The sequence below is a fragment of the Piliocolobus tephrosceles genome, chromosome 1 (assembly GCF_002776525.5).
Source record: "Piliocolobus tephrosceles isolate RC106 chromosome 1, ASM277652v3, whole genome shotgun sequence".
Lineage (NCBI taxonomy): Eukaryota > Metazoa > Chordata > Mammalia > Primates > Cercopithecidae > Piliocolobus > Piliocolobus tephrosceles.
The window spans coordinates 60,597,237-60,613,111 of NC_045434.1; the positions used below are offsets into that span (position 1 = coordinate 60,597,237).

General features: G+C 42.0%; 2 protein-coding genes and 1 pseudogene across 46 annotated transcripts in view; 2 read left to right on the forward strand and 1 right to left on the reverse strand.

Moving 5' to 3' along the window:
* Positions 1–4,030: 4,030 nt before the first annotated feature.
* Positions 4,031–15,875, forward strand: part of ZC3H11A (zinc finger CCCH-type containing 11A) — a 61,677-nt gene continuing 49,832 nt past the window's right edge. The window contains exons 1-5 of one of the 45 annotated variants that reach the window (XM_023187065.1): positions 4,031–4,285; positions 4,786–4,989; positions 10,056–10,109; positions 11,450–11,508; positions 14,577–14,668. The gene's annotated coding sequence lies outside the window, so the exon portion shown is untranslated. Of the gene's footprint in view, positions 4,286–4,785; positions 5,095–10,055; positions 11,509–14,576; positions 14,669–15,875 lie in introns of all 45 variants that reach the window. The other 44 variants (XM_023187081.2, XM_023187078.2, XM_023187049.3 and 41 more) reach the window with 44 other exon arrangements.
* ZBED6 (zinc finger BED-type containing 6) lies at positions 5,101–9,053 on the forward strand. Its single transcript, XM_023187048.1, has one exon. It carries the CDS (start codon positions 6,021–6,023, stop codon positions 8,955–8,957), a length of 2,937 nt encoding a protein of 978 aa, XP_023042816.1. The 5' UTR covers positions 5,101–6,020; the 3' UTR covers positions 8,958–9,053.
* On the reverse strand, positions 14,386–15,519 carry LOC111522693 (annotated as a pseudogene).

Below are 15,875 nucleotides of genomic sequence, written 5' to 3' on the forward strand. Positions count from 1 at the left end.
GACTACAGGCGCCCGCCACCTCGCCCAGCTAGTTTTTTGTATTTTTTAGTAGAGACGGGGTTTCAGGCCGGGCGCGGTGGCTCAAGCCTGTAATCCCAGCACTTTGGGAGGCCGAGACGGGTGGATCACGAGGTCAGGAGATCGAGACCATCCTGGCTAACACGGTGAAACCCCGTCTCTACTAAAAAAATACAAAAAATTAGCCGGGCGTGGTGGCGGGCGCCTGTAGTCCCAGCTACTCGGGAGGCTGAGGCAGGGGAATGGCATGAACCCGGGAGGCGGAGCTTGCAGTGAGCTGAGATCCGGCCACTGCACTCCAGCCCGGGCGACAGAGCGAGACTCTGTCTCAAAAAAAAAAAAAAAAAAAAGAGACGGGGTTTCACCGTGTTAGCCAGGATGGTCTCCATCTCCTGACCTTGTGATCCGCCCGTCTCGGCCTCCCAAAGTGCTGGGATTACAGGCTTGAGCCACCACGCCCGGCCTCTTTTTTTTTTTTTTTGAGACAGGATCTTGCCCTGTTGCCCAGGCAGGAGTACAGTGGCATGATCTCGATTTACTGCAACCTCCACCTCCCGGGTTCAAGCAGTCCTTAAACTTCAGCTTCCTGAGTAGCTGGGATTACAGGCACGTGCCACCATGTCCGCTATTTATTATTTATTTATTTATTTATTTATTTATTTATTTATTTATTTTTTGTATTTTTAGTAGAGATGGGGTTTTACCATGTTGTCCAGACTGGTCTTGAATTCCTGGGCTCAAGTGATCCACTGACCTGGGCCTCCCAAAGTGCTGGGATTACAGGCATGAGGCATCGCGCAGAGTGGTTTTTTTTTTTTTAATGTGTAATTTGTTGTGATTTCCTTTCTAGTCTAAATAAAGATTCTCTTGAACCTAATTTTGTCTCAATAATTTCGCATTTTTTCCCCAAACTTTTGCTCTCAAAGCAAAAACACACTGAATGTCCCAAAAGGTTTTGTCACTCACTGAAGAGGTCTAGAGACTGTTTAAAATCCATTTAGAATTTGAAGTGAAGTATGAGTAGCGGGAATCTGGCATTGTGTTCTTGGTTTAGATACTTCACCCCTACTTGTAACATACAAGTGTTTGTTACATACACACACTCCTGAGAATACTGTGTGTATATATGGGGGGTGGGGGAGGTTGGCATGTACACTCTCCTGACTCTTAGAGGAGTTTCCCAACTCTCTCCAACAGCCTCAGGCTTTTTCTTCTGCCCTCTTTTTTTTTTTGGTGAGACGGGGTCTCTCTCTGTTGCCCAGGTTGGAGTGCAGTGGCGCAATCTTGGTTCACTGCAACCTCTGCCTCCTGGGTTCAGGTGATTCTCCTGCCTCAGGCTCCTGAGTAGCTGGGATTACAGGTGGGTGCCACCACACCCAGCTAATTTTGTATTTTTAGTAGAGACAGGGTTTCGCCATGTTGGCCAGGCTGATCTTCAACTCCTGACCACTAGTGATCTGCTGGCCTGGGACTCCCAAAGCGCTGAGATTACAGGCGTGAGTCACCCCGCCCAGCTTGTCCTCTTCAATGTCCTTATTACTGTATTATTTTTTGTTTCCCCCCTTGAGAAATACTAATGGAAACTGAGACATGATTGTTTCTATCAATAAGGGACTGGTGAAATAAATTGTAAAATGAGGCTTACAGAGAGCGGGTTGGGAGCTATTAAAAAGAATGTAGGCCGAGGCAGGCGGATTACCTGAGGTCAGGAGACTAGCCTGGCCAACATGGAGAAACCCCGGCTCTACTAAAAATACAAAATTAGCCTGGCATGGTGGCGTATGCCTGTAATCCCAGCTACTCAGGAGGCTGAGGCAGAAGAATAGCTTGAATCCGGAAGGCGGAGGTTACGGTGAGCCGAGATTGTGCCATTGCACTCCAGTCTGGGCAACAGGAGCGAAACTCTGTCTCAAAAAAATAAAAATAAAAAAGAATATGGTAGGCCTGTAAGTGCTGATGGCCATTAAAATATATTCAAGATATATTGTAAAGTGAAAAAAGCAAATTGCAAAACAAAATGTAGAGTTTTAGCCTGTTCATATTTTCATTCATTCTAAGGTGTACATCCTTTCCTAGCCTGTCACCTAGGCTGGAGTGCAATGGTGTGATCTCGGCTCACTGCAACTTCTACCTCCCAGGTTCAAGCAATTCTCTCGCCTCAGCCTCCAAGTAGCTGGGATTACAGATGTGTGCCACCGTGCTGGGCTAATTTTTGTATTTTTAGTAGAGGCGGGGTTTCACCATGTTGGCCAGGCTAGTCTTGAACTCCTGACCTTGTGATTTGCCCACCTCAACCTCCCAAAGTGTTGGGATTAGAGGTGTGAACCACCCTGCGCGGCCGACCTGTCAGTTTAATTGGCAGTTGTTGGTTTTTTTCTTCCACTTAGAGGCTTGTAAAATAAAAGTGTATCTTACAATCAATGACACGTTAGGTTTAATGAAATATGATATAACTATAAATACTAGTCAGGCCAGGACTGCATCTTGGAAAGCCCTAGGTTGGAAAACCCTTAAGCTATGTGGAGAGCCCTCTGGTAAATTTTAAAAACCCTAGGTGTTGTGGCACAGACAGAAATTGGTTACCAGTAAGAGTCACACGGACCAAAAAAATGAAGACCAAAACAAAAGAAAAAGAAAAAGAAAGAAAGAAAAAAAGAAATTGGCTACCAGGAACTTGCTTATTAGGTCTGTTGACATGGCAATACCAGAGCATTGTCATGTAAGGCAGAGATTGGAGGTAAGATTCTAAAGTTGTGGTTTTTACTTTGAAAGGAGATAAAAGCCCAGATATGAGGAGGCTCAGGACCCCTCTGCTCTGATAAATTCCCAGTCTTGGGCTGCCTGGGACTCGAGCACCACCAAGCTGGCAGCTGGAAGAACAAGCAAAAGAGGAAATAAAAGGTGCCTGAAGTCCCATCTGCTTTATCATCAAGTGTTTCTTTCTTAGTAGCATTATATCCTTTACCCAAGTTAGGTAAAATGTTGCCACCTAATTAGAGTTCTGCTGAGCCACCACTCCAGGGGGGACCTTTGGCTTCTATTATACGTGTAATATATTTAAGGATATTTTCAGTGTAAAAGCCAGAAAGGATATATGATAAGTTAATGAGAGCTATTTCTCAAGAATGAGATAAATAGAGATTTTAACTTTCTACTCTATATGTTTATGTATTAAGTTTCTAAAAAAAACTTACGTGTATTACTTTTTTTTTTTTTGAGATGGAGTCTTACTCTGTCCCCAGGTTGGAGTGCAGTGGTGTGATCTCAGCTCACTGCAACCTCTGCCTCCGGGGTTCAAGCGATTCTCCTGCCTCAGCCTCCCAAGTAGCTGGGACTACAGGTGTGTGCCACCACGCCTAGCTAATTTTTGTATTTTTGGTAGAGACAAGGTTTCACCATGTTGGCCAGGATGATCTTGATCTCTTGACTTTGTGATCCCCATGCCTAGGCCTCCCAAAGTGCTGGAATTACAGTCGTGAGCCACCGCGCCCGGCCACGTGTATTACTTTTATAACCAGGGGGAAAAGGTAAAAGCATTCAAAAAGGAAAATAAGGGACAATGTTAATAATGAAGCAGGGATGAGACTACTGATTGCGACCTCCAACTAACCCTCCTGAATTTTGTCACGAGCTTGAATTACTTTTCCAATATACAGATTTGCTTTAAGAAATCAAAGAAACGTCCCCAAAGCCCAATCTCACTTCTTCAAGTAAAAATAAACTAACAAATCCTTCTACATTGCATGCTTAGGAACAGTACAGTTTATTTCTAAATTAAATGTATACATGGTTTGGGAGATTTACTCATGAAGAAAACACTTTGGTAAGAATAAATTGAGCGTTTACTGAATGGTAGTCTCAGTTCCTGCGGCTCTCCCGCTTATTACCTCATTTGATTTAAAAAACAAAAACAAAACGTTATGAAAACCAGCTTCAAGGCATTCCTTTGAAGGGAAGGGACTCCCCGACCCAGCGCCTCCCCCGTCACGTGACCCTGTGACCCGGAGCAGCCATCTTAGGCATCGCCTCATAGAAGAACTACATCTTCCAGAACCCTCGCGCCCTGCGTCGTGCTGGCACTTTTACCGGCCTGGCCTTAGAGCGGAGCCTGTAGCCGGGCGCCATCTTTGACGCTGGCACTCTTGGTTTTCTGCTGGTGCTGCTGCTGGGAGGACGACGGACGGCAGCGACCAAGGAAGAAGAAAGACGTGGCAGCAAGCGGGAGTCGGGGATAGTGTCAACGGTTCGGTAAAGTTTCTGTTCTCTGGTAACTAGACCCGTTTTTTTGATTCCCGGGTGGCTTGGGGCCGGGGAGGTGGGGGAGAGGGCGAGGGGAGTGGCAGCGGCCTCCCCTCGCCCCTGGGTCGCGGCCTATCCTGGGAAGTCAGAGCGGATCCTCCAGCTTCGCCGTAACGACCCCTCCCCCGCCACCTCCCGGCCGCGGCCCTCGCCGGGGCGGGCTGGGAGCCCCAGGCTCCCGCTCACTTTTCCCATCCTCCCCACCCCCACCCCCCTTCACCCCACCCCCACGGCGCCTGCTCCTTTCCCAGCCAACCTTTCTCCCCTCCCCCACATCCGGTGTTCGCTAATCTGGGGGAGCCTGGAGCAGCCCCCGAAAGCCGATTGTTCCCCCGAATCCGAAGAGAGAACTGACACTAGATTGCTTTCTGCGGGGCAACAGTTTCTCTAGTTGAGCGGACCCTCACTGCCTAAATCAATCAGACTGAGTGCCGGGCGCTGAATTTACCTACTCTCATTCCTCTCCAGGGTCCCACTACTTTGGAGCTTGTCTCAAACTCCACATACAGAAAGCCACCGACCTTATTCCGGTATCCTACACCCATTCCCCACCCTCATTACACTCCCACCCCTGGCCCTCAGCGTCGGAGTCAAGAGCAACAGGGACACTTCCGTTCTCCTTGTAGGATTGGTGAAACCGTAATGAAGAACACCCCTAAACTCCCATAATCGGTGCGGATTCCTATGGGGAAGGCCTATATTGTTGACATCTTCCAGGCCTTGGTTCTGGACCTTGAGAAGGAGGCTGTGGAACTAGAGATAGCGATGCTTTTTAGGGTAAATGTATGTAGGTATTGGGGGAAGGGGAGGGATCAATCGAAAAGAAATGGAAGTGGTGTAAAGTTCATATTTCACTTTTTGCTATCCCTATAGCGTCCAACTTGTGAGTTACTTACAGGCTGTAAAAGCTTCTCCAGTCTAAAAATATCTGAAAACTAAACTTGAATTAACTCTTGATACAAATAGTACTTTGAAAATGCAGCATTTAACCTTGTTTTAAAATTTTATTCTCAAAGCATTTTTTTCCAGCCAGTCACATTTTTAAAAGGTTGTATTACTTTTAGTTAGAACTGAAAGGGCTCAACTAGCATTTGCTGTGACCAGTATGCGGAGTCTGTGTTGGCTTTCCAGAATTGACTTTTTGGGTTGTATTGGCAAATCACAGTCCTAAATGATGAATGTTGAATGATGCACTATGTTTTTGTTTAAATGAGATTTCCTGAAAATAGTTAATTTCAGAATTAAGGGAAATTAATGTCGCTATCATGAGGCATCATAAAAATATATATTTTAAAAGGCGAAGGCATTTCAAGCAGATATAGTTCTTGATGAAGCGAAAAGAACATGGATCTGGAATTTGGAAGACCTAGCTATTAGCTGCTACTAACCAACTCTGTGACTCTGGGAAAGGGGGACTCAGTTCTTAACTTCTGTAACATGAGGACACTGGACTATTTGAATTCAGAACTTAGAAAATTGGAAGGGACCTTAAAGCCCTCTAAGAAAGAGTTCGGGAATGTTCTCCATTGCTGTCACTTTTCCTCCAAAAATAACCGGGCTTGGAAGTTATTGGTCCAGTGGGAATTTGATTCCCCATAGAAATTGGAGAAAAGGTAATGCAAGCAGAGAGGGACAGCTGTATTTCTGCTTGAGTTATAAACCCACTAACAGATTCTGGTACGAATTGTGGAGACATAAAGATAATGAGTGTATGTACTTTAAGTGTACCAGTTTCCTCACTCTCTCCTGGCAGAAGATGCAGCACTTTTAGTGATTCTGGGATTCTGGGATGTGTTCCTGTTAATTCTAATACAGATGAAGAAGATGTGGTAGAGGAAAAGATGGTAGCGGAAGGAGTGAATAAAGAGGCCAAACAGCCTGCTAAAAAGAAAAGAAAGAAGGGTTTGCGAATTAAGGGGAAAAGGCGTCGAAAAAAATTGATTCTTGCCAAGAAGTTTAGTAAGGATTTGGGATCTGGGAGGCCTGTTGCAGATGCCCCTGCTTTGTTAGCTTCCAATGATGCTGAGCAGGATGAAGAAAGTCTTTTTGAGAGCAATATAGAAAAACAGATCTATCTGCCTAGTACTAGAGCCAAGACCTCCATTGTGTGGCACTTCTTTCATGTTGACCCCCAGTACACCTGGCGGGCTATTTGTAACCTCTGTGAGAAAAGCGTCAGCAGGGGTAAACCAGGTAGCCATCTTGGTACATCTACTCTTCAGCGACATCTGCAAGCAAGGCATTCACCTCATTGGACCAGGGCCAACAAGTTTGGAGTTACTAGTGGAGAGGAGGACTTTACCTTGGATGTATCTTTGTCTCCCTCTTCTGGAAGCAATGGAAGCTTTGAATATATTCCTACTGATCCATTAGATGATAATAGAATGGGTAAGAAGCATGATAAATCAGCATCTGATGCCCTAAGGGCAGAAAGAGGGAGATTTCTCATCAAAAGTAACATTGTCAAGCATGCTTTAATTCCTGGAACTAGAGCCAAGACATCTGCCGTTTGGAATTTTTTTTACACTGATCCTCAACACATCTCAAGAGCTGTGTGTAATATATGTAAAAGAAGTGTGAGCCGGGGTAGGCCAGGGTCCCACTTAGGGACTTCAACACTTCAACGACACCTGCAAGCCACACATCCTATCCATTGGGCTGTTGCCAACAAAGACAGTGGTGCTGTTGCAAATGGATTAGATGAAGCTGAGACTGAGAGAAGTGATCTCTTGAGTGATACCTTGCATGGAGAAAAGTCTACAGGCAGCCAAGATTTAACAGCTGAGGACCTTAGTGACTCTGATTCAGATGAACCTATGTTAGAGGTTGAAAATAGATCTGAAAGTCCTATTCCCGTTGCAGAGCAAGGCACTCTGATGCATGCGCAGGAGAGAGAAACAACATGTTGTGGAAATCCAGTCTCAAGTCAAATAAGTCAGGCAATTATCCAAATGATTGTGGAGGATATGCATCCTTACAACTACTTCTCAACCCCAGCCTTTCAGAGGTTCATGCAGATTGTGGCCCCTGATTATAGGTTGCCATCAGAGACTTACTTTTTCACTAAGGCTGTACCTCAGTTATATGATTGTGTCAGAGAAAAAATTTTCTTAACTTTAGAGAATGTTCAAAGCCAAAAAATACACCTGACTGTTGACATATGGACCCATGACCCATCCACTGACTATTTTATTGTGACTGTACACTGGGTTTCTTTGGAAACTGCATCTTTTCTCAATAATGGCAGGATCCCCGATTTTAGAAAGTGGGCAGTGCTTTGTGTTACAGGTTTGGCTAAAGACTGTTTGATAACCAATATTTTACAAGAATTAAATGACCAGATTGGTCTGTGGCTTTCTCCAAATTTCCTTATCCCTAGCTTCATTGTTTCTGACAATTCCTCTAATGTGGTACATGCAATCAAAGATGGTGGTTTTACCCATGTGCCATGCTTCCTGCATTGTTTAAATATGGTCATTCAGGACTTCTTCTGTGAGCACAAAAGCATTGAGAATATGTTAGTGGCTGCTAGGAAAACCTGTCATCATTTTAGTCATTCGGTCAAGGCCCGTCAGATACTGCAAGAGTTCCAAAATGATCACCAACTTCCATGGAAGAATTTGAAGCAGGATGAAACTGGCCATTGGATTTCTACTTTTTATATGTTAAAATGGCTCTTGGAGCATTGCTACTCAGTTCACCATAGTCTTGGTAGAGCCAGTGGAGTTGTGCTCACCTCCCTTCAGTGGACTCTAATGACTTATGTTTGTGATATTCTTACGCCATTTGAGGAGGCTACCCAGAAAGTGAGCGTGAAGACCGCAGGATTGAATCAGGTGCTACCCCTAATCCATCATCTACTCCTTTCCTTGCAGAAACTCAGAGAAGATTTTCAAGTCAGAGGTATTACTCAGGCCCTCAATCTGGTGGATAGTTTATCTCTGAAACTTGAAACGGATACCCTACTAAGTGCCATGCTTAAATCCAAGCCCTGTATCTTGGCTACTTTGTTAGACCCTTGCTTTAAAAACAGTTTGGAAGACTTTTTTCCTCAAGGTGCTGATTTAGAAACTTATAAGCAGTTCCTTGCAGAAGAGGTCTGTAATTATATGGAATCTTCGCCAGAGATCTGCCAAATTCCAACTTCAGAAGCTTCTTGTCCCTCAGTTACAGTAGGAACTGATTCATTTACCTCATCTCTAAAAGAAGGCACCTCCAATTCAGGTTCTGTCGATAGCTCAGCTGTAGACAGTTGTGCCCTTGGAAGCAAAAGCTTCATGTTCCCTTCTGCTGTAGCAGTTGTGGATGAGTACTTCAAAGAGAAGTATTCAGAGCTCTCAGGAGGTGATGACCCTTTAATTTACTGGCAGAGGAAGATAAGCATATGGCCAGCTTTGACCCAGGTTGCCATCCAGTATCTAAGTTGCCCCATGTGTAGTTGGCAATCTGAATGTATCTTTACTAAAAATAGCCACTTTCATCCAAAACAGATCATGAGCCTGGACTTTGACAATATAGAACAACTGATGTTTCTGAAAATGAACTTGAAAAATGTTAACTACGATTATTCTACATTGGTTCTGAGCTGGGATCCTGAGAATGAAGTTGTTCAAAGCAATGAAAAAGAAATACTGCCTTAATTTCTTTTTCTCCGTTTAAAATGGGCAACTTTTTGCTGTGTTACTGTATCTTAATAGCTGTAGTTGTTAAATATAATCGTTATCTTTATAAACACATCTGGGGAAACCTGAAATCACAAAAGGGCTGAAAATTCCTCAGAGGCAATATAATTTTGATAAAATGAAGATTAAAAATTTCATAGCTATAACTCATTGTCGCTAGCACTTGAAAATTTTGCTTATACCAATGAGAGAGAAAAGATATTTTTAATTAAAAAAAATATAGTGCAGCATTGAAAGGCCTTAGGCTTTCTGCCTGGTAGATTGAACTAGTAATTGGTTTTAAGTAAAATTTCCCCCACCATGGGAAATTGTATTGCTCTGAAACCAACGAAATGAGAAAAAAGTACTGTAGGCTGGCATTCCTCCTGCCTCTGTTTTTCTGTTTCCTTAAAAACCCTGATGCTTAATTACAACTTGGCAAAAAGAAAACCCGTGAAATTGTTTTATATTTGGAAATTTCTAATTGCCTCCTCATACTGGTCAGCTTTATAATTTCAAATTGTTGAGTGTGATAGTGTTACCCTTTATATTTGGAATTGGATCTTATATAAAAGGGAAATATTAGAAAAAAATTAGGAAAATATACTTTTAGTCTTTGAATTGCCTGTTTTAACCTTTATAAAATATAAAAATAACAAGGATTGTGTAGGTACTTTCAAATGATTTATGGGTAAAAACAGACTAAAACGTTTGCAAGAATTGGAAAAGATTGAATGGGAATTGTAATGAGAGCCCTTTGAACATGCTTGGAAAAACCCAGTAGATATTTCCCAAAGATTGTTTCTGTAATTTTAGGTAATCTTTTTAAAAACATACTTGATGACCCATAATACTGTATTAACTGTGCGGTTGTTTAACAGGTCGGTATTTTTATGTGTTAGGAATCATTGGTGAAATGAGTGAATTGATCTCATTTTAAGATCCCTTTTTACTCTGAGAGTATGTTTCTGTGATTGAGTAGGAAGCCAGAAAATGATGACTTTAGTAAAAGTCTATTAAAAGTTTCAGACTGAATAACTAATGTGAGATCCCAATTTTTCCTTTTTTTCATTTTAGATTTGGGGATATTCCCTGCCCAAAAAATTCCTGGAAAATTGACTAGTATTAAGTGTGAGTAAAAGGTGTCCACTTTTTTTTTAAGTTTTGACTTTAGTTTTGTCTCGGATAGTATTTGGCAAGATTTAGCCTAGAAATTATGTAGTATTTATTACATGAGAATCAAAATTGCTTTGTTACTGGGCTGGTTTCAAAGTTTAGAACTCATTTCTATGTATCAAAATAAGCGTTTTTTTTTTTTGTTTTTGTTTTTGATTTTTTTTTTTTTTTTTTTTTTGAAATTCTTAAATGGTAAATACGCCATTGTGAAGTGAAATCTCAACTCCAAAAGTTTACCCTTTTACTAACTGGAGTAAATATATACTTACAAAGTGTTTAGCTGTAGCCATTAGTAGTAAAGAATTTGGACCTAGGCTGCGTAAGCAAGCCTTTCCAGGGCCACTATTTAATGGCAAACCAGTGACACTGGTGTTGATACAAAATAAATAAATTTTCCCTTAGGTAAAGCTTTCTGTGTTTTGACAGTGCCAGTTTAGAATGGCTATAATGCTGCTCTGCCTTCTACAGCTTGCTGCACCACTCTGTAGTTACTCTATTACCATACGTTTCTATCTTTTTTGGTTAAACACTCCCTGATGACGATGATGGATTTATATACATACATCCATATTATACATATTGATATATGTGTAAGGATTTACCTTCGTCTTTATTTTGTGGGCTGGGCAAAATTTAGTGTAACAATAAGTTCATGATACTTTGGTATAAGAGTAAGTTCTTTATTTTTATAATGAACCCAAATCTAAAGTCTTTTATAGTGCATTTTAAAAGGGGAAACTCATCCAAATGTTATATTTCTATACATTTGTGTGTATATGTGTGTGTGTGTATAAGCCAGTTAGTATATATCTGTATGTATATTATATACATAAAACACTATATTTTTACATACAAGTATGTTTTTATTATACAGATAATAAAGATGGGGGAAGGTTTCTGTTTTTTTCTTAATAGGTGAAGAAATCTTGAAGACCAGAAATTGGATCTTACTGAAAAACTGATGGTTTTTTTTGTTTTTTTTTTTTAAATTATATTGTTCAGCTATGGAAGATGGATTTTTTTTTTCATGATCCTTTGACTCTCAAGTTCATCTTTAAATGAACTCTTTTGTTTTTGTTTTTGTTTTTGTTTTTGAGGAGATAACTAACCCTAGCTGTCTCCAGTCTGACAAAGGTTATTTGAATGGACTTTATCTCCCAGTAGTTGGGAGATGTTTTAAAAACACATGCTGTGTTTGAATTGTGGCTGAGAGGTTTTCTTGGCAGTGTGAAGAGGAAAATTTTTTCTGCCTCATTATTATTAATTCATGGATTGAGTGTTGATTCGACCTACAGGCGTAATAGATTGGAACTCAGTGAAGACACAGACGTTCCTGTGAGAGCAACCAGCTAATGTAAGTGGGGAAGCAGACATTTTTTGTCATGAAAGGAGTGAACATTCTTGTCATTTAAGGCATAATTTTCATGGATCAGTAAGAAATTAAAAGGTCATTGTTCAGATATTTTTGCTTGTACATAATTGTTTACAAACTTTTAGTTTTTGAATGGAAACATATTTTTTTCTTTCTTTCTTTTTTTTTTTTTTTTGGTGACGGAGTTTTAGTCTTGTCCCCCAGGCTGGAGTGCAATGACGCAATCTTGGCTCACTGCAACCTCCTCCTCCTGGGTTCAAGCAGTTCTCCTGCCTCAGCCTCCTAAGTAGCTGGGATTATAGGCATGCACCACTCCACTCAGCTAATTTTTGTATTATTAGTGGAGATGAAGTTCCACCATTTGGCCAGGCTGATCTGGAATTCCTGACCTCAGGTGATCCACCAGCCTCAGCCTCCCAAAGTGCTGGGATTACAGGCCTGAGCCACCGCCCCTGGCCCATATTTTTTCTTTCTTTGTTTTGATAATATATGTACATTGTAAAAAAGGTAAAAACAGTATAGCCAAAGTGAAATCCTCCTGTAATTCCATCTCCTTGGAGAAAAGCACAGGGTTATTTTGTTTCGTTTTGAAACAGGGTCTTGTGCTCTTGTCACCGAGGCTGGAGTGCAGTGGCATGATCATAGCTCACTGCAATGTCGAACTCCTGGGCTCAAGAGATCCTATTGCTGAAGCCTCCCGAGTAGCTGGGACTACAGGTGTGCACCACTGTACCTGGCTACTTTTTAAAACTTATAGAGATGGAGTCTCCTTGTGTTGCCCAGGCCAGTCTCAAACTCCTGGGTTCAAGCAGTCTTCCTGCCTTGGCCAACCAAAGTGTTGGGATTACAGGCGCGAGCCACCACGCCTGGCCTCTCATTCCTTTTTTTTTTTTTTTTTTGAGATGGAGTCTCGCTCTGTCTCCCGGTCTGGAGTGCAGTGGCCGGATCTCAGCTCACTGTAAGCTCCGCCTCCCGGATTTACGCCATTCTCCCGCCTCAGCCTCCGGAGTAGCTGGGACTACAGGCGCCCGCCACGTCGCCCGGCTAGTTTTTTGTATTTTTTAGTAGAGACGGGGTTTCACAGTGTTAGCCAGGATGGTCTCGATCTCCTGACCTCGTGATCCGCCCGTCTCGGCCTCCCAAAGTGCTGGGATTACAGGCTTGAGCCACCGCGCCCGGCCTCTCATTCCTTTTTAAATAACGATTCTAGATGATTTTCTAATCAAGTTCCAGTAATAAACTCTCATTGGGATTTTGACTTGAATTACATTCGATATGTGCATTATTTTGGGGAGAAGTAATTTATTTAATCCTCTATTCTATTTATTCATTATCCAGGTCTTCTGTGCCTTAGTAGTTTCAGTTTTTTGGGTTTTTTTTTTTTTTTTTTTTTTTTTTGAGACGGAGTCTCCCTCTGTCCACCAGGCTGGAGTGCAGTGGCGCGATCTTGGCTCACTGCAAGCTCCGCCTCCTGGGTTCAAGCCATTCTTCTGCCTCAGCCTCCCGGGTAGCTGGGACTATAGGCGCCCGCCACCGTGCCCGGCTAATCTTTTGTATTTTTAGTAGAGACGGGGTTTCACCGTGGTCTCGATCTCCTGACCTTGTGATCTGCCCACCTCGGCCTCCCAAAGTGCTGGGATTACAGGCGTGAGCCACCGCGCCCGGCATTGGTTTTGTTTTTAATTTAATGTGAGTCTTGCATACTTCTTCATTTTCTTCTTGTATATCTTTTTATTGTGAATTGTCTCTTCCTGTATATCTTTTTACTGTGAATGGTACTGTGCCATCATCTGAATGATTATTGCTGGTATGAAGGATATTTACTGCTTCTTGTAGATCTTATATTTTTATTATTTTCAATTTGTTTTATTTGTTAGATTTTCTAGTTTGCAAGCATGTAATCTGCAGGTTCTGGATTTTTTTTTTGCCTCATCTTCTTTTTTTTTTTTTTTGAGATGGAGTGTTGCTCTTATTGCCCAGGCTGGAGTGCAATGGTGCTATCTCGGCTCGTTGCAACCTCTGCCTCCTGGGTTCAAGTGATCTCCTGTCTCAGCCTTCCAAATAGCTGAGATTACAGGCACATGCCTGGCTAATTTTTGTATTTTTAGTAGCAATGGGGTTTCATCATATTGGCCAGGCTGGTCTCAAACTCCTGACCTCAGGTGATCCGCCCACCTCGGCCCACCTTGGCCTCCTAAAATGCTGGGATTACAGGCATGAGCCATTGTGCCCAGCCTGTCTCATCTTTTTAATATATGTTTGTAATTTACGCCTTTTTTTCCTTTTGAAAAAATTGAGTAAATGTCCTGTTCATCAGATATCAAGATATGCTCATTATTGATTTCAAGATATAGTATTGAGGAAACCACAGAATCAGAATACCCACTTCTGATACAGTAGTGAATTTTTTTTTTTTTTTTTGAGACGGAGTCTCGCTCTGTCACCCAGGCTGTTGGGGCGATCTTAGCTCACTGCAACCTCTGCCTCCCGGCTGCTTCAGCCTCCCTAGTAGCTGGGACTATAGTCGCCCGCCACCATGCTTGGCTAATTTTTTGTATTTTTAGTAGAGATGGGGTTTCACCATGTTGGCCAGGTTGGTCTCGAACTTCTGACCTTGTGATCTGCCTGCCTCGGCCTTTCAGAGTGCTGGGATTATAGGCGTGAGCCACTATGCCTGGCCAGAATCAAGTTTTAGTACAAAGAAAGCATTTCCCAAGCAATGAGTGTCAAAGGTAAAAAATAGAAGAGTAATGTAATTAAACTTTCCTTCAAAGAAAGGACAGAAACATCTCTTATGGTAAATTTCGAAATATCAGTATTTCATGGTCCCATAATATGTGTTTGTTTTACATGATGTACTTAAATAATGCAAATGTATGAAGCAGGGATCTGTGGCAATCCAAATTCATCCACCAGAACTCTATCGTTGGTTTTTTGTGTCAGTGAGAACACCTTCTGGAATTGCAGGTGCAGATGCTGCCTCATCTAAATAGAACTCTCTTTGTCAGCCACAAGCTCATCACCCAGTGTGTATCCATCTCTGCTTCTAGGTCATCTTCATCGAATTCTGGGCTGCCATAACTGCGACTCAGTGCTTCTTGGATTTCATTTGCATCTTCCATCATGTCCAGTACCTGGTCTTGTAAGTTCTCAGTCTGGTCAGTTTTCACTTGTATGCCTTCATTTCCCCTGCTCCCAGTTTCATTGCATCAGCCGTGGTCTTGGTATCCTTCAATGACTGGATGGTGTAATTGACTTGTTCCACGTTGAATGACTGTTGGGTGCGATTCTCCTGCTGCTGCTCATACATCCGCTTTTGTTTTAAAACTCGCAAGGCTTTCTGCGTAACGATATTCTTTGCAGGACCCCCTCTCATCTTAATCTGGTCCTTAAACTTCACTAGCTCAGCATCCAATCTAGAAATCTTCTTGTCAGCGGATTCTGCCCTGCTGTCCACCATGCCAATGCAGTCATTCAGGCTGGGCGGCAGAGCTTTAATTTCACTTTTCTGAAGAATCAGTTCATCTTGAGCGGCTGTGAGGAAACCCAAACACCTTTTTTTCTTTCTTTCTTTCTTCTTCTTTTTTGTCTCACTCTGTCACAGGCTGGAGTGCAGTGGCGTGATCTCGGTTCACTGCAGCCTCTGCCTTCCAGGTTCAAGTGATTCTCCTGCCTCAGCCTCCTGAGTAGCTGGGATTACAGGCATCTGCCATCATGCCCAGCTAATTTTTGTGTTTTTTAGTAGAGATTAGGTTTCACCATGTTGGCCAGGCTGATCTTGAACTCCTGGGCTTAAGTGATCAGCCCACGTGGGCTTCCCAAAGTGCTGGGATTATAGGCATGAGCCACTGTGCCTGGCCTAACACCTTTTTTTCTTAATGCATATACTAGAACATCAGGAACAGTGTTGAAAGATGGTGAAGACAGTTGAATGGGTGTCCTTTTTTCATTTATCTTGAGTTAGTTTACCCCTAGTGTTTTACCATATTGCATATGCTGATGATTTCTGGTGATTATGTGCATTTATGCTGGGAAGTACCTTATAGTTTACCAAGTTTTTATTGAGTGGATATTGCACTTCAGGTTCTTTTCTGTTTTTTTTTTTTTTTTTTTTTTTTTAGCTATTTTAATAGTTTAAAAAAGATTATTTCAAATACTTTTCTTCACTTTTTAACCATTTTTTCTTTTTTGAAGTCTTTCAAAAATCACTACAGAATTTTGTTTTTTGTTTTTTACCCCTTTTACTCTATTAAATATAATGAGTTTCCTAATGTTAACCCATTCCTAGTCCCAGAATAAACCTGTTTGATTATGTAGTGGTTTTTTTTTTTTTTTTTTTTTTTTTTTTT